General features: G+C 32.6%; 1 protein-coding gene across 3 annotated transcripts in view; it reads left to right on the top strand.

The window, feature by feature from the left end:
* Nucleotides 1-26,382, top strand: part of LOC145297488 (ral GTPase-activating protein subunit beta-like) — a 198,968-nt gene that overhangs the window by 5,278 nt on the left and 167,308 nt on the right. For all 3 annotated transcript variants that reach the window (XM_080143373.1, XM_080143372.1, XM_080143371.1), the window contains exons 3-4: nucleotides 3,750-3,948; nucleotides 13,250-13,414. In XM_080143373.1, coding sequence (XP_079999499.1) covers nucleotides 3,750-3,948; nucleotides 13,250-13,414 — 364 coding nt within the window. The remainder of the gene's footprint in view (nucleotides 1-3,749; nucleotides 3,949-13,249; nucleotides 13,415-26,382) is intronic.

The following is a 26,382-nucleotide window of genomic DNA, read 5'->3' as shown; positions in this document are numbered from 1 at the left end:
TTCACTATTTATTTAAAAAAAAAAAAAATTGGCAGAACTTCAGAAATTTTGGTACTATCCGATCAGACTGTCTAAAGATATCAGCTTCCTCACTTAAATGCACTAAACATTGATGCTATTGCTTTTTTTCTTTCCTTTTTTGCAAAACTTGTGTTCTGCAAAGCCAAAAACTAAAAAAAAAACTTTTCTACAAAACAACCAAACTAAACACTGAAAACTTGAAGATATAAAAATTTTACCAAAATTATTGGATTCAACATTTTTAAATAGCATAAAAAGGATTGATATGCCATAAAACAAAACAAGCTAAACTAGATTTCAGAAATATTTGATGGGGGGCAAAAGGTCATTCACTCTCTACATTTTTTTTTTACATTTTTCAATTATAGATGATCAAAAGAACATTCTTTTAAAGCATTCATGCTCAATTTTTTTTCTTCAATACCAAAATCTTTTGTGAATACAAAATTTGAGCAAAATCACTTTGAAAGATTTGTTTTATGAGTTCAAATTTATTGAATAATAAATAAAACTGATTATATCCATTTTTGGTCCCCCCCAACAAAAGGAGGGTGTGCCTGTAAATTCACCCTTGTCCGTTCGTCTGTCCGCACTTTTCTCAATAACTACGCCTTGGAATTTTTTGAAATTTTGCACAAACATTAAACATGATATGAGTAACAGAACAGATTTTCTGGGAAAACTCTGGTTGCCTCCCTACGGGTGCCTTTCGGGTTAAAATGGCTAAAATTGACACTTTTGTGCTTATTAAAAAATTGATGCCTGTGATTTTTATAAAACTTTCTGGAAAGTTGTAACTAACTGATTTCTGTATAATTTGGTTGTCTATACTTCACGATAACTCTAGAGGGGCTCTTTTAGGGCTAATAAAAACTCTATTTTTGGAACGATTTTACCATGTTTGTCCAAAATTTTCTGTGTATGTCTATTTAGCAGTTTTGCATGGTGCTGAACTCAAATTTAAATATGTTAAGGCCTTGGGGACTTTTGGGGCTAAATGGACGGGGGGGGGCAATGATGGACTTAGTCATTTCTTTTTTTGCATGGTGCAGAACTCAAATTTACATATGTTAAGGCCTAAAACTGCACCGTTTGTTTATTTTCATCAGAATTTGACGTCCCCTAGGGACTTTTGGTGCTAAATGGGGGTGGGGGTGCAAATGCTAAACTTAGTCATTTTTTTTTTTATGCCTTGTTCACTGTGTACTCATGGGGAACCATGCATGCTTCACTTGTTCTATGTGGAAATCTCCACTCATTAAGATCTGAAGGCCACTCGAGGATAAGGGTTAATGAGTGTACAGTAGTTACTGAGACAAACACATATTAATAGTGATGAAAATGGAGTAGAAATGGATTATTGGAGGGAGAGCTTACCAAGAACTTGTTTATATTGGACTTAAAGATGACCATGTTGTAGTCTGCTGGAAAGCAAACCAGCAGTCTGTTCTAAGAAAGATGCTTTGTTCATGGAACTTTTGTTTAAATTTAGCCACAGATAGAGAGTGAGGGGAAACTGTTGATGGTCGTTGAAGCTAAATGAGTGTCTTTTGTGAAAATTTGGCAAGGGGGTGGCATAGATTAAAGTTTGTCACGGATTAAAGCTCAAATGATTGTTCCACTCTAGGTATTCATAGTATACTAGTATACATAAAACTGAGACCTCAGTGTTACCAATATACATCAAACAGTAGGTGTAATATTTGAAAAAGACCCAATCCTTATGAATTATTAAAGATTACCTTGAAAAATACAAATGTTGCTGAAATTTACTGATGCAAATTAGAAATATTTGTACTCTTAATCCATTTTTTTCTCGAGTTTACAAAATTACTTACTTGAATAGGATAGAACATTAATTTATCTTAATAATTATAAAACTCTGTGGATCGTCTGGGTCTGCTTGCTTGAACCTTGTATAAAATATTGAATGAATGATGGTAGGATTAGATGAAGAAATATTGTTTAAAAGAATCCTAAAATAAACACATAAAATCTATTTCACAAATCACAAAATCTATTCCACGATCTGGGTGGAAAAACAGCCAAGGAAGATACCTGTTAATAAAATCGATTGCATATATATATAGAGAGAGAGAAAAGTGACCTTGTCAATGTGTCTGCGAAAAATCTCTACCAAAGTTGTCTTTGAATATTTGGTCTACAGAGTAGAAATTTAATATCTAGGGTATTTGGACCTCGAGCACACTTTCAATTTTATTTTTAACCAACAAAAATTAAAAGCAAAGCAGTTCGCTTTTGTACAGTAGTCAGCTAAACCTGTTTACATGCACAAACCTACATTCATAGATTAAACGTCATTATTTATTTGTATAGGCATGGCTCAGTAGCTAAGGAATGAGGCTGGAGAGGTGTATGTTTCAGTTTTGATTCTAGCTGATGGCACCTAAGTCATATTTGTTTTTACTTTTGATATCACTATTATATATTAGCATATATATAATCTGCATGAATTAAAATATATTTAAGCGTATCTTATGACTGGGCAATGCTGGGCAGTCTGCTAGTATATATATATGTGTATATATATATATATATATATATATATATATATATATATAAAATCATTCAAACACAATAGTGTTTGAATATATGGTTAAATGGCAGTTTTAGTCATTTAGAACTGCTTTAAAGCTTCACCGCTCACTCATTTTTCGACTAAATTTCAAACAATCATTAAAGTTTATAGATCACCTTCTCAGCTATATTGTGAAAAGAATTTTCAATTTTCATTCAGTAAAACAAAAGTTATGATGAATTTACTGGTGTTCAAAATCATAAAAAAACTTAAGGAGGTGAGCAACGTTTTTTTATGACTGGTTTCCATAGCAACCATGTCACTTCAGCAACTACTGTTGCTACCAATTTACTGCTCTCGCGAAAAGAGAAGTAATAAGTGAAACAGATAGAATGAAAGAATGAAAAGGGATTAATTGGTGGGGGGTATTGAAAGCAGACGAGTGCCTTACTTTATTATTACATATGTGTATGCTTCGTTTATGGGAGCAAAAAAATAAGACTGAAATTAAACAAAAAACAAGTTAATTTACTGGAAGCCTGGAAAAATCATGGATTACAATAGAAAAATGCGAGCATGAACAGTAATATGGTTAAGCTTAAACATGGAAAAGCAAAGGACAAGAAATTCTAGTAAAAAATATAATAAATTTATAACTAAAAATATTGCAGCATTAAGAATTTTTTTTTAATTCAATTTATAACATTATATAATCAATTCTGCTCTCATCTTTAGTGCTATTTTCATAACGTTTCCAGCGATGTAACCTCTGACCTTCAGGTGTATCTTGTTGAACTTGGGAATTTGGTTAGTGTACTTGAAAAAATCAATTGTAAAAGTAATATTCTCCTGAAAGCTGAAGGTTCAATAATCTGTATGGGAAACCAAAAAATACAATTACAAATTACTTAGGACCCTGCTATCCAGTCATGACTGACAGAAAAAGAGCATGCTACCCCTGTGAAGTAAATAAAAGATTCCGTATGAAATTCTGTCCAAATTCCCAAGTTTGACAAATGATATGAATAACCTTCATTTCAAACATTTTGAAACCTATTTATAATTAGTCATGGACCCGAGGTATATGACTTCTAGCCATGTTTAGTTATCACAGTTATTCCATCTTAAATAATGAATAAGAAAATTTGTGTTTTTACTTTTCTAATTTTTCTTTGATTCCCAATTCTAGGTGTTGTGCTTTGGGCTGAGTCTTCCCCTCACTGAACATGAAGCCATTCGTGACTGCGTCAATATTTATTGTGACTGGTTGACTGCACTCACTACTCCTTTGGAAGGTGTGCCCAGTCCTGTCATTGAAAATCCCAACCTCTATGCAAGGGAAATAATCCATCATCTTCTCAATCTGTTTGTGCCACGAGATGGATCAAGTAAGTCACTAAGAATGTTTGGTGCTTGTTTCCCCATCATGTACAAGTGTAATATGTCAGTTCAAAATAACGGGAAAACTATTTGATGTGCTTGCGTATTGGAGAAAAGTAGATATCTACACTAAAAATTATAAAAAAATTGATTAGAATTTTAATTTAAAAAAAAAAAATTGAAAATAATTACGTATATAAATGAACAGGGTTCTACATTGTGATTGAAACAGTCGCATTTGCGAGTGATTTTTCAAAGTGGTGACTAGAAATAATGAAACGCTTATCTTTTGGTGATTGCATTCCTTTCACTGACAATCTTCCAAAGCTCACTACCAAGTGAAAAATATCTTTTCAACTTTTTTTTAATAAAACGAACGAAGTTAAATTATTTAAATAAAAGTTTAAGAGAACAATATACTTTTTTTGACGAAGGCTGTTTAAAAAAACGTCTGAAGAAATCAGAATGTTTATACCTTCAAGTATCAACATAAAATTTGTTGTATATTTAGAATTACACTAATTTAAAAAAAATTCAGAAAAATTTTTATGATGTATGTACTCGTCATAAAACGAAGATCTCATATTCTAAAAATCATGTGGGTTTGGCTAGTAACGTTTCTATTTGGCTAGTAAACGAAAATATTTAGTTATCAAAGGTCAACTAAAGATAAATTTGTCCGTAGAGCCCTGATGAATATGTTTAGAATGTTAAACAACACATTTTTTTTTTTATATATAAACAAATTTATTTGCTTAAATCAAATCAGATATATTTTGATGCTATACATCCTTGTTAATGAAGAGTCTGTTTTTTTTTTCTTCTTTTTCTGGTCTACATGATGCAATTCTGCGAGTGACAGTGTTAGTACATGAGTCTTGATAACGGTTTGATTTAAAAAAAAATAAAATAAAAAGTAAAACAGTCACCAGCAAGATATCCCATTAGCTGCGCAAATTGAATTAATGAATTAATGCATTTGAAGCTTTGTATATTAATTGAAAATAAGAATTACATATATAAATGAATATGTTTTAAAATGCAAAACAACGCATTTTTTTTATATAAACAAATTTATTTGCTTAATCAAATTAGATATATTTCAATGCTCTAAATAAAGAATCTGTTATTTTTTTTCTGGTTCGCATGGTGGAATTCTGCAAGCAACAGTGTTAGTCTGTTAGTCTACTTGGATATGTTTTTAGTGTTTAAAAAAAAAAAAATTTATATACACAATTCTTATTTTCAATTAATTTCCAACGCTTCAAATGCAAGTTACAATTTTTAGGTTGGATCAAACATTCTTAATTCAGAACAGTTTTGTAAAAAGGAGAAAAATGGATGTAAGACGTAAAATGGATTGTCCAACATAGAATCAGACATTTATGAAAAAAAATGATTTTGATTTATTTTTTCTTAAAATTATACTCTAATTTTCCATAATTCTTGGTGTAGATATCTGCTTTTCCTCAACACATAAGTATATCAAATTGTCTTCCTGTTATTTTATTTTGAACAGCCATATTTTACCTGTGTATTATGGGAAACACCCACTGAACATATGATTTAAAAAAAAAAAAAATCACAATGAAGATTTTAAAAATGAAGTTGCTACACCAAAAAGGGTTGTAGTCAGCTAATGTACTTCCTAATTTCTGGTCTAGCGCTGACAAGGCAAATCAGTTCCTTCACTTTTATTGATCTTCAGTATTTCTATTGTGAAGCGATTTATTGAAATAAAATATGAGAAAAGGACATTATTCAAAAATATACTATAAAAATTAACAAAATTATACAGATGAAAATAACACAATTAGTCTTTATTTGCATTTTTTTATAACAAAATTAAAAAAATAAAAAAAATTATTTTATTTGAAATTTTATAAGAAATATGTTTATAAAATAAGTTTTTTTTTTTTTTTTTTTTTTAAATTTAAAAAAAAGTTTTTTTACTTGAATTTATATAAATATGTTTATGAAATTACTGGTTTCATGAGGCACAGTTCCATGGTTGGTATTATTTCATAAACTAAATAGTTCATTACTTAAAAAGATTTTAAAAAGTGTTTTGAATAATTTAAAAAGCAAAAAAAGCACAAAAAATGTTTTCAATAATTCTTAGGAAAGGTAAAAACAAATTCAATAATTCTTAATTAAAATAAGATAAAAAAAAACTTTCAATGATTATTAAATAAAAAACCCCCCGGATGATTGGAAAAGCATAACAAAAAAAAGAGTACATGCACAGGGGAGATATAGGCATGAGAGAAAAAAAGTGAAGGAACTGATTTGCTTTGTCACCGTTTCCAGTGGCACTACGTTGGAAGTTAGGAAGTAGATTAAGTAACTATAACCCCAAAAAATAAACATTTTTTTTTTTTTGTCTTCAGAGTTAATGGCATTCTCATACTTAACGACTGAAAATGGTTGATATGCCATAAAACAGACTTGCTGTTCATTGCAACCATCTCTACTTCAGTTTTTCTTTCATCAAATAAAAATTTTGCAAAAGTATAAATAATTGAGAAATTTGCACAAAAAATTCACAGAAATAAAGGCAGAAAAAATTCACAGAAATAAATGCGCAAAAAATCACAGAAATAAATGCGCAAAAAATCACAGAAAATTCACAGAAATAAAAATCACAAAAAATTCACAGAATTTCGCAGTGTCGCAGCATGAAGGAGGAGAAAGCTAAGTAATTTGTGTTAAGCGATATACACGCCAGAAATTCTTTTCAAAGTTGAATGAATCAGTTCTTTCGACTTCTTTCTTCTCGCAAACGTTACACTCTTCACAAGCAAGTTCTTTTCAACCGTCGACCAAAAAAAAGAAACGACTCGCAATCTTTGTTTCGGCTTGACATTTTATAGCCGTCGGGCAAACCCAATTGCACATGCTCGTCCCACTCCTCCCTGATCTCGAGATCACACATATGACAATGTTGGGCCGTTTCGTCCGGGTACTTCGCCTTAATGGTACAGATTCAGGAACTTCCTCAGTGGTACCTTCGTTTGCCGGATCATTAAACTCGTCCTGCTCTGGATTCTCATCATTTTCTGAAGAGCTTCCGTCATCATCTTCTGAAGAGCTTCCGTCATCTGGCCGTTTGTACAGCAGTGGGTCTTTGTCATATGATGAATTGAGTTCATCGTTGATTATAACGTCATGTCGGCATGCTGGGCGCACATCTTTTATGTGGCGTGGTGTTCCATCAACTGATATTGAGTGTTGACTATTTATTTTTGTCACTGTTCCTGTACTGAACTGCGTTGTGCATCTTCCCCGTAGATTCTTCAACTGCATCCCCTTCCTTGTACGAATTAGCCACTGCAGTCTCGGGCACCCTCACTTCATCGATACCTTTGATACGGATCCTATAATTGTATAGCATATTTGCAGGTGCTGTCATGGCTGTCTTGTCATCTTTAGGCGTGACGTTGTATCAGTACACTGCCTCCAAGATCGTGCACCCTGTTCTTGCCGCAATGCGCTTTATAGTGCGATGGGATCGCTTGATTATACCGTTTCCGGATGGTACGTGGGCACACTGAAATCGAATGTGCATGCCCCACATTTGTGTAAAATCAGCAATTGTCTTTCCGCAAAACATTATCTGTGAGCAATTTGGTCGGCGGCCCCCTTTCGCAGAATATACTCTGCAACTCCTTAATGACGCTAGCTGAATCCTGTCGGTACAACTGCCTCCAAATGGCAGAACAGCTGGCACCATAATCTATCAATGTCAAGTCCACCTGAGTACCGAAATGGGTTATATCCATAGCAATCCTACTCCAAGTGTCCGTGACGTTAAGCTTACCTGGCTTCCAATGCACCGGAGCTGGATCTATGGATTGACGTTCTTTACAATCCCCAACCACCGATCACACTTCAGTTTCAGTTTTTGTTGGATTGAACAACTTTACAAAGTACCATGTCCTTTTCACACCGGGATGTCCACTGGATTGATGAATTGTCTGCATATGAGTGTCGTGTTCGTGTTCTGCGGCCACAGCGCACACAAGTTCTCTGGGTTCTGTTGCCTTACGGATCTCATCTATCGACTACTGTGGTACTCGAGTAAGTTGGTCAGCTCTGTTATCGTGAGACTTGACGAGCCTCACGTCGCTTGTTAGTTCATATTCCGAGACCAAATCTCGAAGCGTGGAGAGGCGACGCTTGATTAACATTTCCGAGGCTGCTTTGGTGTCGAGACAAGGTGTCAGTTATCCACCGGTAGACACAAGCAGAGTCAGTTCGCAAATGTATGGTTTTAGCTTTCCACTGTAATGCAAGGTTGACGCCTCGCAACACAGCATCAAGCTCAGCTAAATTTATGTGTTTGTCTTCATGCATTGTGCGGAGCCAGCTTGCGTCCTCCGCCACAGAACGGTTGCTTTCCACAGCCATGCCTGTAGCAATAGAACTGGCATCCACCCATACTGTGACTTCTTCTCCACAGATACACAGTCACCTCTTACCGGATCTTCCTGGGACGCTCTCGAACAAAATGTCTTTGATCATCTGTGCTAGAATAGGGTCTCGCACTTTGTCATCCCATCCAGTTGTGATCATATTCACCCTTCGTTTCACAAATGCTGTGGCAACATGCAACCAGCCACACACTGGGAAATGACCAGTCAGTTTCCTACACACTGAAAACACAATTCGGCGAGTAAGTCTATTAGGTACGGTCGGAAGGTCACTGCCACGCCGCCATAACAATTTTCCGTTCTCCTCTTGGACATGTAATCCCAATACACGTGAGCCCAGTCTCAACTGTTCTGGGGTCTTGCTTTCCAGGCCAAATTTCTCCAAATGTTCCTTTACACGGGTTGCCAAACATATGCTTTCATTCACAAAAATGTCATCGATATATGAGGACGTAGCCTCATTTATTTTCTTATCCTGATTGAGGACGGTATTAACAATGGCCTGCATTATTAGAAGGGCAACGTTCAACCCAAATCCTAGGCAAGTAAAGCAATATCGCTGTCCCTTAATTTTTACTGTTTGGAACGGCCACAAAGATTTGTCAACGTGCACTTGTAAATAGGCTCAGCGTAGGTCCAGCACTGCAACGTTTGGTCCCTGTTGTCGCCACTCGCTCAATTTCTGTAGGCAAACATCCGCGTTGGCAGAATGGACATCTACGTACTCATTTAACTCCCGATAATCCATAACGGGACACACTTTCTGTTTATTCTCCTGTATAACAGCCATGAGAGAGATTAGACCTTTTGGAGGGCTAGTTTCTGCTCTAGCTGCTTCTTCATCTTGGCCTTATCTAGTGCGAGGCGCTGGGCATACTTGACAGAGAAGCTTCTGATCTTGGCTTTGAGACCTAACCACCACTTACTCCCGGTAACTGCCTCCACTAGTGCCTTTTTAATCAATTCTCTTAACTGCTCTCGGAAGTCTTGTATCTCCAGAAGGGAGGTGTTTAACTTCCAGTACCCCACTAACTTAGGTCTATTTCCTAGCTTTAGCCGGGCCATAACTAATTTATGGTCCGTCTGGCCTAGCCAAGTGAACGTGGGACAGGATAGGAAGTCTACTTCGCCTCTCGTAACTAACATCCTGTCCAAATAGGTATTTGGATAGGAGGAAACGCTATTGGTCCACGTCCACATTTCCCGCCCTGGATGCTCGACCCAAAACCTGTCGACCAGTCCGCATCTAGCCATCAGATCAGCCAGGCTGGACTCGCACCTCTCCGACCCTCTAGCTCCGCCTCCTACCTTATCTATGTCGGGGTCTAAGATGGCATTCCAATCCCCCATTAGCACTACCCGCTTCCGACAATCTACAAACGCGTCAAGCTGACTGAAGAATGAGACCCTCTCACAAGCGGTGCTGGGCGCATGAACCGCAATCACCCGAAACACAGAATCTTTTACGGCAACATCTGCCACGACCAGCCTGCCCTCCGTATCCCTATGGACAACGTCAACCATCGCGGAAAGCGTACGTTTAACTAGCAAGGAGACTCCCTTCCCCCGTGGGCTGCCATATGCTGAAAAAACCTCAAAGTCTCTGGCCAGCACCTGACAGTCCACAGAGGAAACGAAATGCGTCTCCTGAATCGCAGCCACATCCACTCCCAGGGACAAGAGGTTGTGCCGGAGGCGAGCCGCCCAGCCCGATGATCTCAAGCCCCTCACATTCAGACTAGCCAAATTCAAAGCCATGGTACCTACCTTAAGGTGTGTTACACTCAGCTCCGAAGTCAGCCGGGGAAAGGACACCGACGTTGTGTGCAATGCTCAAGGTGGTCAGGTTTTTCATCTCCTGACCTTCTCTCACAATGCCGCCGACATCCAAAGGGTAAGTCAATTTAAGGGCCCTATAGAGTGACGGATGGACCAACACTGGGACCCTTCCCTTGCATTGTTTTGCGAGTTCCTCAAGGGAAGGGTCATTTTTCCTAATGAGTTCAATTCCCGGACCAGCCCCTTCAGCGGCCTCCAGCATTGTCCACACGTTGGTTTTGCAGGCCTCAGGAAGCCTGACAAAAGTTGTTAGCCGTGGGGCGTCCGGGAAATTAGAGGGGACATTAACGTCTTTTCCCCCTATCTGTTGGCAGTCCAGCAGAGGTTTTAAATTTTTTCTCTGCCGGTGCCGTAAGTCCATTGCCACAGACAGGGGGTCTACAAAACAAAGTTCCTCCCTCGTTTCGAGAGCGAGGGTCCCTGTTGGAGTGAGTCCATAAGTGGGAGAATCTGAAGGGTCTCTCCCCCTCCCGGGTTCATTCTTTTCTTTCTGGGATGGCGGCTCAATTTGCATTGGTGTGGGGACGACTGTCTGTGCGGTGTCTGGTGTTGGTGCGGTGTCTGGTGTTGGTGCAGTATGTGGTTTGGGGGTTGAAATGGGTTGTGTTGTTGTTAGAGGTGGTGTATGCTCACAGGGAGTGGGGGCTGCCTTTTCTTCCCCTTTCCTTTTTTTGCTTTTCTTTTTTATTCTTTTGAATGAACCGGGGAGTGGTGAGGTTGAGTTCCTCTCCCTCTCGCTGGCAGATTCATCCTCAGAGGAGCAATGTTTTCTTCGCTTGGTCCCCGTTTCAATTGGTGATCCTGGCCCGAGGGCCAAGTACTGGCGCGATGCCGGTAAGACGTCGTTAGAGTTTAGTTTCACATATTTATACTAAAAAGCCCAATCAACACGCGAGAAGCCAAAATAGCAATAATTTTGTAAAAATCGATGTAAATAAATCTATACGCTACACGCTTTTCTAATTCCTAGATATTATTATATAGGACCCATATACACAGTTTTAAGCAATAGTAACAACCCCGGGAGCGCGTGCGAAAGAAGCCTTTTGAAGACATTCACGAAATGATCACACACATTTTGCCTTTTATATATATAGATGACCTCCAGTTTATAGTGGAATGGGGAGATAAATGGATGGTAACATTCAATGCTGCCAAAACTAAGATTTTTTTCCATTAACAATTACATGAAATCTTTTCAATCAGCAACAGCCATGACTAATAATACGCTACCTGAGATCTCTTTATTCAAACTCCTCACCTTAACATTCACAGGCAACATTAATTTGAACAAATACATGTAAGACACTGCCAAGTTGCTGCAAAGAAAATGGGATCTCTCTATTGTGCTAGACAACTACTCACACCTTACAGCATCTTGACAAAGGCACAATTCACGTATGCATGGAATATTGTTGCCACATTTGAGCTGGTGCATCTACCACTAGTTTCTCATTCGTAGACAAAGTCCAAAAAAGAGTCTCCAATCTGACAGGTCTCATGCTATCAGCCAAGCTCCAACTTCTGCCGCAATGTTGCATTCTTAGGGTGCCTGTTTTTTGGGATTTGCTCTGATGAACTCATAGTACTTGTGCCCCCCTCAACGCAATATTTTGGAGATATAATGGGGTATGATCCCACACAGTCGGACGATTCTATTTATAAACGATGCTGCTAAGAACTGACGAATCAAATTCACGTTCTGCTACAAACCAATCAGAAACCAGAATTGCTTCATAAATATTAAACCTTTTCTGGTGCAATTTCACATGTTCTTTCCCGGGTTTCGACACGGTAAGAATATTTTGTTCTGTGGAACTGTCTACTACAAACAAGTCACCTACCAGGACTTGTGTGTAACAGCGAACCATCTGAAGCTCAAAGTGGCTTACACTTCTACATACATACTCCTGACTAACCTGACAAACAGCAAAATTCTACCTCTTCACTGTAGAGGTCCCTAGATGCCAGAAGGTCTTTTGCTCTAACATTTTCTTCTCTCGAGCTTCTGAACTTTGTAATTCGTTCCCAGTCTCTTGCTTCATTGACTACTGATAAGCAACAATTTAAATGTATGCAAACAAACACCTGCCTACTGCACTCCCCACAATCTCCTATTAGACATGATCCTAAATAGTAGCCCTTTACATTCAAATGGCACTATGCTTTGTTGTTGGGGGTGGGTGAATTTAACTGAATATTTTCATTGAAATCAATATTTTCATTTAACTTTCTAACTAAACACTTATTATTTTTATGAAATCATCTAAAATTGCATTAAAATAGTAACCAAATGTTAGTTTTATCGGCTCCTGTTTTAATAATGTTTCCATATTTTCTATCATTAACTAAAATCATATTCTGTCAAAATAGACGATTCCATTTTATTACTATGACACTTTCTCAGTACTAATTCGCTCATCATTTCAAAATGTACCGTTGCAGGAACAAACAAAGGGAAGAACCAAAAATCCAACTCAGCATTTTTTTTGTAAAAGTGCGAATATAATGCATTTATTTGTGGTTCTTGTAAAACAACACACTTTCTTGCAAAAGTCCTTTCACACACAAATGTGCTTTTTAAACATCTTTCTCCTTGCCACCTCACACAAGCCATCAGCCAGCACTTTCACATCCTCACGTCTTGGATATGACTTTAAACCATATCTGATGGTGAGGCCCCAGCTTGCAGGCTTTGGGGAGTGTGGAGCCACCCTTTAATTGCCATTGCTCCCAGGTCCATTCTGACCCGGAGTAGTAGTACCTGTTAGGGTTCTAACTATGAGTTAAATAGAAACCGACTTGAGAAAATTGCCTCCAAATCGTTCATTTGTTCACACTTTTCTCAATAACCAGGTCTTGGATTTTTTGGAATTTTGCACAAACATTAGTCATGGTGAAAGTAAATTTTGCACAAACATTAGTCATGGTGAAAGTAAATTTTTCATGCTCAGCTTGTTTTTATTTTTTATTTATTTATTTATTTTTTCAGTTTTGTTAGTATATTTGTCACTAGTTTTTGTTTTTTTATCAATAGGTGTTGACCTGGTAAAGCGACAGTCTGCACTATGTCAGCGAGTGTTACGCAGCATTGAGAATGTTGCCCTAGAGTCGGCCATCCTTACCAGAGAGACGTGGGAGACGCTACTGAAATTCCTGCTTGCTGCCAATGATAGCCTCCTGGCACCTCCAGCAGAAAAAGGTAGGCAAAACTTGGAGAATGTCACCTGCAAGCATCGCATATCAGTTACCATTTCATTTTTTTTTTTTTTTTTTATATAACTGAATAGATTTTTTTTTTTTTTTATTAATTTAAATTATATTTTATTGTAGAATTTTCTCCTCTGACTGGTAAGCTATCTTTCCTGGACATGTATTGAATTTCTTTTCATCCAAATTTTGGTGCTTGCCCAGAATTCCATCTATATTAAAAAAAAAAAAAAAAAAAAAAAAAAATCTGTATGATGTATGTCTCTGTGACAAAACGAAAATATCATGTTCCAAAAATCACATAAATTGATCAAGTAGTATTTTTTATAAAGAAAATCATTTTTAAACGATTAAGAAGAATCTGCAGGCATTATAATTTATATCTAGTAAGTATGAATCATTGTTGAATTAACACCCTTGTTTCTTGAAACTTTTTTCAAGATGGCGGGCAAGATAGTCACTCTTCAGATACTCATAAAATTTGATTTTCTTGGTTAGAAATGAAATTACTTGATCAATTTTATTTTCATTTCATCACTGGTATGTACATCTTTATTTTTGTTTTTTATATAGAGGAAATTCTCGGCAAGTACCCCATTTTTATTTATTTACTTTTTCTTTTTAAAGTAATATTAATCTGTGAAAACTAATGCCACTGCTGCCATCACCAACTTCACGAGAATATATTTTGCCAATCTGTTCATTTGCTCAATATTAAAGAAAATGGCCAAGCAGATTAGTCACTTGATTTTATTGATTGTAAGAAAATTCCAATTTTAATTTAAATTCACTGTAATAAAAACATAAATATTTATCGGAATAAAATTTTCAAAAAGGTTTATTTTTTTAGTAGTAAATAGGTGAAAGAATAGTTCTCACCCAGAATCTGTGATGAAACGAAAATATCATATCCCTAAAATCATGTAAATTTATCAAGTAGTTTTATTTTTACATAAGAAAATCAAATTTTATGAATATCTGAAACGTGACTGTCTCTCCTGCTGTTTTATATGTTTTCGTTCCGTCACGAGTGCAGATTGTTCTTTTTGTTTTTTAATATAGGATGGGGGGGGGATCCGAGCAAGAACCAGTTGTTGATGATTACCATAATTCTTATTTTTACATAATGCTGAGCATTTCTTTTTAGTTTAACAAAACTGGATTTGAAATTCATATTTAAAAAAAAATTTTTGGATTTCAAATTTCTTTTTTTGTTTATGGTTAAGCAATATTTCTTTTGTTCCTTATGTTTTTTGTTAATTTTTATTCCCAGAATTTTTTTTTTTTTCCAATACTGATTTTGTTCATAAATGTTGTTTTAGTTCACTATGTTTCAAAGTTTTGGAATCGTCATTCCATATGATTGAGTCTAATATCTGAAATTTTAAAAGTTCCACTTACAACATGAGAAATCTTTGTCTCCATTAATAATAAATACGATATGTTATTTAGATCATTTTTATTTTGAATAGAACAGGCATCTTTTTCACGGTTAAGTGTAAATTCAATGTTTTGTTTTTGTTTCTGAATTTTTGAGATGATGATGGATAATTTGGATTATTTGGACTACTGTTCTCATCTTGATTTTTATTTTCACAACGTTTCAATTGATGTAACCTCCGACCTTCTACAGGGGTATCTTGTTGATATCTGAAATCTCGGGAATCAAAATTTTGAACGAAACTTTTCATGTTGATCCATGCTCTTATTCCATCAGTCATCAGTCGGGTAGAAGTCGGGTTCGGGTTAGTAACTTGCAATTGTATTTTCAGTGTTGCCTGCACTGAGGATTGAACCTTCAACCTTCACAAGAGCGTAAGTTACAACTGAATTTAACCAACTACATTATACACTATGCCATGGGTTCTTGCAGATTCTATTCAAAATTTTGTGCAGATTCCTGAATTCAACAAGATACACCTGAAGAAGGTTGGAGGTTACAACAACCAAAACATTGTGTGAAAATGACATTCAAGTTGGAAACAGTGATATGAATAATACAAATTGCTTTGTCGTTTTATTTTTATTTGTTTATATTTCGGACAAAATCTATGAATTCAAGAAGAAACTTAGAAACAATTGTTTAAAAAAAAATCAAAATCTTTGAATCCTTAAATATTTTGATTTTTTGTTTTTTTTGTTTCGTACATGTATTACTTTTAATTCTTTTATAGTCTCAGATAACTTTAACTGACTCTGGCTCCACATGGCTTACTAAGAATTCGTGCAATATCCGATTATCATTACACTAACATAACGTTATTAGAATATCGTTTTTTTTTGTTTTTTTTGTTCATAACTAATTTTTTTCCCTTCTCTTTGAGTGATCTCCCTTACTCTCATAATGGAAAGTTCAAAATTGTCATAATACTAAATATTGTCTATTGGTCTGTATCTTTCATTTTGTATTATAATTAGCAGGTCACCCAGCATTGCCCAGTCATAAAATATGCTTACATTTAATAATTTATGCAAATTTCTCAATGGATTATTATATGACACACACATATACATATATATATGGTATAGTAGTGATTTAAAAAAAAAATGATTTGGGTGTCATCAGTTAGAATCGAGATCAAAGCACTTAGTACTCCAGCGTTATTTGTTACCATTTTGGTCACCAACAGATGAATACCAAAACTCAAAAAATGAAATGAATGGATAAATATATATTGGAGCATACATAGAGAAACGCTTTAAGTTGACTTCAAATTTTATCAATTTTGACCTCTTAGCAGCTATTTTTACCTGCTAAAAACCAAATCAAAATTTTCCAGGCATCTGAATTCCCTACATATCAAGTTTAAAGTCTGTAGACTAAAATTGGCAGAGTACTCATACAGACTAAGTCACTTTTACATATGTATAGATAAAAACTTGGCTGTAAGAAGTGTGTGGCTTCAGTTGTTTAACTGAAACTTTAGAAATGTTCAAATAGTTTTTATATTAGTGTATTTCCTGTGAAAAGCTGACAATTTAATAAAAACTAATAGACTTCCTGAAAGTACTTCCCTCAAGCCTCTAAGGTTAACATGACAACCTGAATTGGAACAAATACATTGAGGCAATTGCCAAGGTTGTTGCAAGGAAAGTGGTCTCTTTCTACCGTGCTAAAAGGCTACTTTCACTTGAGAATATCCTGTATCTCTACAAGGCCACAGTTTGCCCATGCATGGAGTATTGTTGCCACATCTGGCCTGGTGGATCTGCCACTAGTCGCTTGCTTTAAAAAAAAAGTTGAGAACCTAATAGGTCCTGGACTATCAACTAAATTCCAACCTCTGTCCCATCACCAAGACGTGGCATCCTTGTGCCTGTTTTACAGGTATTTCAATGGCTAGTGCTCTGACGGACTCAAAGCACTAGTACACCCCCCCAACAACAATATCCACGACAAACCTGACAAGCAACAAAATCCCACCCTTACACTAGAGATCCCTAAATGCCTTAAAGTATTCTACTCAAATAGTTTTCTCCCTCGGACTGCTGCAGGTTGGAATTCCCTCCTGGGCTCCTGCTTCCCTGACTGTACTGACATGCAAAAATTCAAGTGTAATGTGAACAAACATCTCACTGCCCAACTCCATAAATAGTATCCCTGCAAATTTGGTCCCAAATAGTAGCCCTCATTGCTAAGTGGCTCTGTACTTGTGGCGAAATAGCAAAAAAAAAAATGTAAAGAATGACACTCATATAGTATTTTTCAATAATTGCTAAACCACTAATCTGGCGTCTCAATCATCCCCACCCCGCATGTAAGATGTTGATGGCTGTTAATAATAAAACTAAATGCATGTCGGAAATGATTTCAAATGATTTTCTTTTTTTCTACGACTAACAAATTCTGTTATGTTTCTAAATATTTTGAGAATTTGTCTTTTTGTGGATTATTTGATCTGCGCTTCTCATCTTATATATTATTCACATAACGTTTCGGTCGATATACCCTCTGACCTTCTTCAATTGTGTCTTTTCAAACTCCGGAATCTGCACAGAATTTCAAATAGAACTCTTTATTTAATCCACGGGGTAGCATGCTCTCATTCTGTAAGCCATGACTGGAAAGTCCTTGTGGATTCATGGGGTAGTGGATATAATACTTGGTAAAATTTGGTTCAGGTGACAATCAAAATACAGTTGCGAATTACTTAGGATCATCATGGCTGATGGAACAAGAGCATGCTACCTCCATGGATTAACTAAAAGGTTCAATTAAAAATTCTGTGCAAATTCCAGAGTTTGACAGAAAGATTCCTGAGTGCAACAAGATATATGAATGTTATATCGACTGAAACGTTGTGTGAAAAAAAAATGAAGATGAGAACATTACTCTGAATTATACTAATTTATTTAAATGTCTTTCCTGTTGAAAGAATTTCCTGAAATTGAAAACCTCTGAATGAATATATCTGGAATTGAAAACCTCTAAATGAATATATCTGGAAGAACAAGTAAAAATTAAAAAATATAAAATTTAAATTGCCTGGTGCATTTGACATTTGAGAACTTCATTAAAAAGACAAATTATACTAATACACAAGTTGGATGGGATGTTTTTCAAATAGTTGAGAATTGTTGACTTCTCTACTTCTACAGGGTTTGTACAGACTTAAAAGCTTTGAATTTTGAGCTTTCCCTTATGTCTATTATTCCCTTGAAAAGTTCAGTTCTTGAAAATATAGGAAATGTCTTGAAAAATTCTTGAAAATCATATTCTTTATGTACAATAAAAATTTGTGTCGGAAAAAAGAAAAAGAAATCAAAATGAATATATTCTTCTAAACTTGCATCATATTTTTTCTGGTTTTGTTGATACAAGAGTTACGTTTCCTTATCACAAAAATACCTGATGTTATCCATATATTTTATGGATGTTATCAGTATACTTTATAGATGTTATCCATATACTTTATAGATGTTATCCATATACTTTATGGATGTTATCCATATACTTTATAGATGTTATCCATATACTTTATAGATGTTATCCATATACTTTATAGATGTTATCCATATACTTTATAGATGTTATCCATATACTTTATAGATGTTATCCATATACTTTATAGATGTTATCCATATCCTTTATAGATGTTATCCATATACTTTATAGATGTTATCCATATATTTTATAGATGTTATCAATATACTTTATAGATGTTATCCATATATGTTATAGATGTTATCCATATATTTTATAGATGTTATCCATATATTTTATAGATGTTATCCATATACTTTATGGATGTTATCCATATATTTTATAGATGTTATCCATATATTTTATAGATGTTATTCATATATTTTATAGATGTTATCCATATACTTTATAGATGTTATCCATATATTTTATAGATGTTATCCATATATTTTATAGATGTTATCCATATACTTTATAGATGTTATCCATATATTTTATAGATGTTATCCATATATTTTATAGATGTTATCCATATATGTTATGGATGTTATCCATATATGTTATGGATGTTATCCATATATGTTATGGATGTTATCCATATATGTTATGGATGTTATCCATATATGTTATGGATGTTATCCATATATTTTATGGATGTTATCCATATATTTTATAGATGTTATCCATATATGTTATGGATGTTATCCATATATGTTATGGATGTTATCCATATACTTTATAGATGTTATCCATATACTTTATGGATGTTATCCATATATTTTATGGATGTTATCCATATACTTTATAGATGTTATCCATATACTTTATAGATGTTATCCATATATTTTATAGATGTTATCCATATATTTTATGGATGTCATCCATATAATTTATAGATGTTATCCATATATTTTATAGATGTTATCCATATATTTTATGGATGTTATCCATATATTTTATGGATGTTATCCATATATTTTATAGATGTTATCCATATACTTTATGGATGTTATCCATATATTTTATAGATGTTATCCATATATTTTATGGATGTTATCCATATACTTTATAGATGTTATCCATATATTTTATAGATGTTATCCATATATGTTATGGATGTTATCCATATATTTTATGGATGTTATCCATATATTTTATAGATGTTATCCATATATGTTATGGATTTTATCCATATACTTTATGGATGTTATCCATATACTTTATAGATGTTATCCATATATTTTATAGATGTTATCCATATATTTTATAGATGTTATCCATATACTTTATGGATGTTATCCATATATTTTATGGATGTTATCCATATATTTTATAGATGTTATCCATATACTTTATGGATGTTATCCATATACTTTATGGATGTTATCCATATATTTTATGGATGTTATCCATATACTTTATAGATGTTATCCATATACTTTATAGATGTTATCCATATACTTTATAGATGTTATCCATATACTTTATAGATGTTATCCATATACTTTATAGATGTTATCCATATACTTTATAGATGTTATCCATATATGTTATGGATGTTATCCATATATGTCATGGATGTTATCCATATACTTTATAGATGTTATCCATATACTTTATAGATGTTATCCATATATGTTATGGATGTTATCCATATATGTTATGGATGTTATCCATATACTTTATAGATGTTATCCATATACTTTATAGATGTTATCCATATACTTTATAGATGTTATCCATATATTTTATAGATGTTATCCATATATTTTATGGATGGTATCCATATACTTTATAGATGTTATCCATATACTTTATAGATGTTATCCATATATTTTATAGATGTTATCCATATACTTTATAGATGTTATCCATATATTTTATAGATGTTATCCATATATTGTATGGATGTTATCCATATATTTTATAGATGTTATCCATATATTTTATGAATGTTATCCATATATTTTATAGATGTTATCCATATATTTTATAGATGTTATCCATATACTTTATAGATGTTATCCATATATTTTATAGATGTTATCCATATATTTTATGGATGTTATCCATATATTTTATAGATGTTATCCATATACTTTATAGATGTTATCCATATACTTTATAGATGTTATCCATATACTTTATAGATGTTATCCATATATGTTATGGATGTTATCCATATACTTTATAGATGTTATCCATGTATTTTATAGATGTTATCCATATACTTTGTAGATGTTATCCATATATGTTATGGATGTTATCCATATATTTTATGGATGTTATCCATATATTTTATGGATGTTATCCATATATTTTATAGATGTTATCCATATATTTTATAGATGTTATCCATATATGTTATGGATGTTATCCATATATGTTATGGATGTTATCCATATACTTTATAGATGTTATCCATATATTTTATGGATGTTATCCATATATTTTATAGATGTTATCCATATATTTTATAGATGTTATCCATATATTTTATAGATGTTATCAATATACTTTATAGATGTTATCCATATATGTTATGGATGTTATCCATATACTTTATAGATGTTATCCATATACTTTATAGATGTTATCCATATATGTTATGGATGTTATCCATATATGTTATGGATGTTATCCATATATGTTATGGATGTTATCCATATATTTTATAGATGTTATCCATATATTTTATAGATGTTATCCATATACTTTATAGATGTTATCCATATATTTTATAGATGTTATCCATATATGTTATGGATGTTATCCATATATTTTATGGATGTTATCCATATATTTTATGGATGTTATCTATATATTTTATGGATGTTATCCATATATTTTATAGATGTTATCCATATATTTTATAGATGTTATCCATATACTTTATAGATGTTATCCATATATTTTATAGATGTTATCCATATATTTTATAGATGTTATCCATATATTTTATAGATGTTATCCATATATTTTATAGATGTTATCCATATATTTTATAGATGTTATCCATATATTTTATAGATGTTATCCATATATTTTATGGATGTTATCCATATATTTTATGGATGTTATCCATATATTTTATGGATGTTATCCATATATTTTATAGATGTTATCCATATATTTTATAGATGTTATCCATATACTTTATAGATGTTATCCATATATTTTATAGATGTTATCCATATATTTTATAGATGTTATCCATATATTTTATAGATGTTATCCATATATTTTATAGATGTTATCCATATATTTTATGGATGTTATCCATATATTTTATAGATGTTATCCATATATTTTATGGATGTTATCCATATATTTTATGGATGTTATCCATATATTTTATGGATGTTATCCATATATTTTATAGATGTTATCAATATATTTTATAGATGTTATCCATATATTTTATAGATGTTATCCATATATTTTATAGATGTTATCCATATATTTTATAGATGTTGTCCATATATTTTATAGATGTTATCCATATATTTTATAGATGTTATCCATATATTTTATAGATGTTATCCATATATTGTATGGATGTTATCCATATATTTTATAGATGTTATCCATATACTTTATAGATGTTATCCATATATTTTATAGATGTTATCCATATATTTTATGGATGGTATCCATATACTTTATAGATGTTATCCATATACTTTATAGATGTTATCCATATATTTTATAGATGTTATCCATATATTTTATAGATGTTATCCATATATTGTATGGATGTTATCCATATATTTTATAGATGTTATCCATATATTTTATGAATGTTATCCATATATTTTATAGATGTTATCCATATATTTTATAGATGTTATCCATATACTTTATAGATGTTATCCATATATTTTATAGATGTTATCCATATATTTTATGGATGTTATCCATACATTTTATAGATGTTATCCATATACTTTATAGATGTTATCCATATACTTTATAGATGTTATCCATATACTTTATAGATGTTATCCATATATGTTATGGATGTTATCCATATACTTTATAGATGTTATCCATATATTTTATAGATGTTATCCATATACTTTGTAGATGTTATCCATATATGTTATGGATGTTATCCATATATTTTATGGATGTTATCCATATATTTTATAGATGTTATCCATATATTTTATAGATGTTATCCATATATGTTATGGATGTTATCCATATATGTTATGGATGTTATCCATATACTTTATAGATGTTATCCATATATTTTATAGATGTTATCCATATACTTTATAGATGTTATCCATATATTTTATGGATGTTATCCATATATTTTATAGATGTTATCCATATATTTTATGAATGTTATCCATATATTTTATAGATGTTATCCATATATTTTATAGATGTTATCCATATATTTTATAGATGTTATCCATATATTTTATGGATGTTATCCATATATTTTATAGATGTTATCCATATACTTTATAGATGTTATCCATATACTTTATAGATGTTATCCATATATGTTATGGATGTTATCCATATACTTTATAGATGTTATCCATATATTTTATAGATGTTATCCATATACTTTGTAGATGTTATCCATATATGTTATGGATGTTATCCATATACTTTATAGATGTTATCCATATATTTTATGGATGTTATCCATATATTTTATAGATGTTATCCATATATTTTATAGATGTTATCCATATATTTTATAGATGTTATCCATATATTTTATAGATGTTATCCATATATTTTATAGATGTTATCCATATATTTTATAGATGTTATCCATATATTTTATAGATGTGATCCATATATGTTATGGATGTTATCCATATATTTTATGGATGTTATCCATATATTTTATGGATGTTATCCATATATTTTATAGATGTTATCCATATATGTTATGGATGTTATCCATATATTTTATAGATGTTATCCATATATTTTATAGATGTTATCCATATACTTTATAGATGTTATCCATATACTTTATAGATGTTATCCATATACTTTATAGATGTTATCCATATACTTTATAGATGTTATCCATATATGTTATGGATGTTATCCATATACTTTATAGATGTTATCCATATATGTTATGGATGTTATCCATATATTTTATAGATGTTATCCATATATGTTATGGATGTTATCCATATATGTTATGGATGTTATCCATATACTTTATAGATGTTATCCATATATTTTATGGATGTTATCCATATATTTTATAGATGTTATCCATATATTTTATAGATGTTATCCATATATTTTATAGATGTTATCCATATATTTTATAGATGTTATCCATATATTTTATAGATGTTATCCATATACTTTATAGATGTTATCCATATATGTTATGGATGTTATCCATATATTTTATAGATGTTATCCATATATTTTATGGATGTTATCCATATATTTTATAGATGTTATCCATATACTTTATAGATGTTATCCATATATGTTATGGATGTTATCCATATATTTTATAGATGTTATCCATATATTTTATTGATGTTATCCATATACTTTGTAGATGTTATCCATATATGTTATGGATGTTATCCATATACTTTATAGATGTTATCCATATATTTTATGGATGTTATCCATATATTTTATAGATGTTATCCATATATTTTATAGATGTTATCCATATATTTTTTAGATGTTATCCATATATTTTATAGATGTTATCCATATATTTTATAGATGTTATCCATATATTTTATAGATGTTATCCATATATTTTATAGATGTTATCCATATATTTTATAGATGTTATCCATATACTTTATAGATGTTATCCATATATGTTATGGATGTTATCCATATATTTTATGGATGTTATCCATATATTTTATAGATGTTATCCATATATTTTATTGATGTTATCCATATATTTTATAGATGTTATCCATATATTTTATAGATGTTATCCATATATGTTATAGATGTTATCCATATACTTTATAGATGTTATCCATATACTTTATAGATGTTATCCATATATGTTATGGATGTTATCCATATATTTTATAGATGTTATCCATATATTTTATAGATGTTATCCATATACTTTATAGATGTTATCCATATATTTTATAGATGTTATCCATATATTTTATAGATGTTATCCATATATTTTATAGATGTTATCCATATACTTTATAGATGTTATCCATATATGTTATGGATGTTATCCATATATTGTATGGATGTTATCCATATACTTTATAAATGTAGCCAAAGGGAAATTCAAAATTGAAATGAATACTATTAAAATATATATTTTTTTTTTAATAGTTTTTAGTATATTATGTTTCATACATCAAATTTTGTTTTTAAAGCTTGAATTCTGCCTGAAAATAGACATTGAAAATAGACATTGAAAATCTATATGAACCCTGTTCTAAGTGTACCTTACAGGAAAAAAAAACAGAAAATTTAATACAGTTAATTTAAATGTACATAATATGTAATTGCTGAAAATGGAAAACAGTTTTTCTTTTTACTAACACCATATCACTTATCAAAAGTTAAAAGCCACTCAAGGATAAGAATTAATTGATTAATTTCTTTTGAATCAGATAATTCTATTGTTTTTTTTTTTTTTTATTACATTTTCATCCCAAACAAGGCACATTGCTACTTTGGTGTAGGGAGCTACTATCAGGGACATGAGCTACTGGGATACTATGTGGGGAGTTCGGCAACAAGATGTCGGTTCACGTTACACTTGAACTTCTGCATGTCAGTACAGTTGGGGAAGTAGGGACCCGGAAGTCTAGCGGTTCTGGTGAAGAAACTACTGGAGTAGAAAGCTCTCTTACATCTAGGGATCTCTACTGTGTAGAGGGGGGATTTAGCTGCTTGTCGGATTTGTCAAGGGTATTTACATCGTGGGGGCACAAGTGCTTGCTGTTTGTCAGAGCATTCACCATTAAAATACTTGCAGAACAGGCAGAGGGACGCAACATTTCATCGGTGGGACAGAGGCTGAAGCTTAGATGACAGTTCAGGATCAGTTCAGGTTGGAGACTCTCTTTTGGACCTTGTCTAGGAGCAAGAGACTAGTAGCAGATGCACCAGCCCAAATATGACAACAATACTCCATACATGGGCGAATGGTGGCCTTATAGAAGTACAGGATACTTCCGGGTGTAGTAGCTTTCTAGCACGGTAGAGAGAGCCTACCTTTCTCACATTGGTCTTGGCAATGCTCTCAATGTAATTGTTCCAACTCATGTTTCCTGTGTGTACGTTAGGCCGAAGAGTTTAAAAGAAGTACTTTCAGTTAATGAATCTTTGGCCATTGCTATTGGTGGTAGAGAAGGTTTCTTGTAATTATTGAAGGAAACAAGTTTAGTCTTGGCAGCATTGAATGTGACCATCCATTTTTGTCCCCATTTCACTACAGATTAGAGGTCATCCTCTAGTGTTTCTGCCATTTCCCTAGATATGTATTCATTTTTTTTCCTGTTATAGAGTGTGATGTCATCAGTATAGATACCCGTCTCAGACACAATTTTGTCAAGGTCATTTATGAATATTAGGAATAATAAAGGTCCAAGGATAGACCCCTGAGGCACTACCGCATTTATATCATATTGTTTAGATGTACGACCGTCGAACAACCTGAATTTTTCTCTTATCCAAGAAGGATTTAATTATGTTAAATATTCGTCCAGTGATACTGTATGATCTGATTTTCTTGAGAAGATCTTCATGCCATACTCTGTTAAAAGCTTTAGATATCTCTAGAGCTACCGCTCTACCCTCCTCTGCTTTGTCCAGTGAATGGTATATATATTCAGAGATTACAGTTAGGATATCTGCTGTGGAATGGGCTTGCCTAAATCCATATAGTTGGTCGGTCAGAAGTTTAGCATCTCTAAGCACAGCTGGGATGAGATCAGGTCCACATGCTTTTGAAGTGTCAATATTTTTTATGATAGCATGCACCTGAGAAGGGGTGATTTTCAGATTGTCTAGCGTGGCATCTGTCTGCA

Source organism: Euprymna scolopes, chromosome 18, assembly GCF_053919585.1.
Source record: "Euprymna scolopes isolate OS-2025 chromosome 18, ASM5391958v1, whole genome shotgun sequence".
NCBI classification, from domain to species: Eukaryota; Metazoa; Mollusca; class Cephalopoda; order Sepiida; family Sepiolidae; genus Euprymna; species Euprymna scolopes.
Note: the sequence above shows the minus strand (reverse complement) of the source record. Positions and strands in the feature narration are given on the sequence as shown.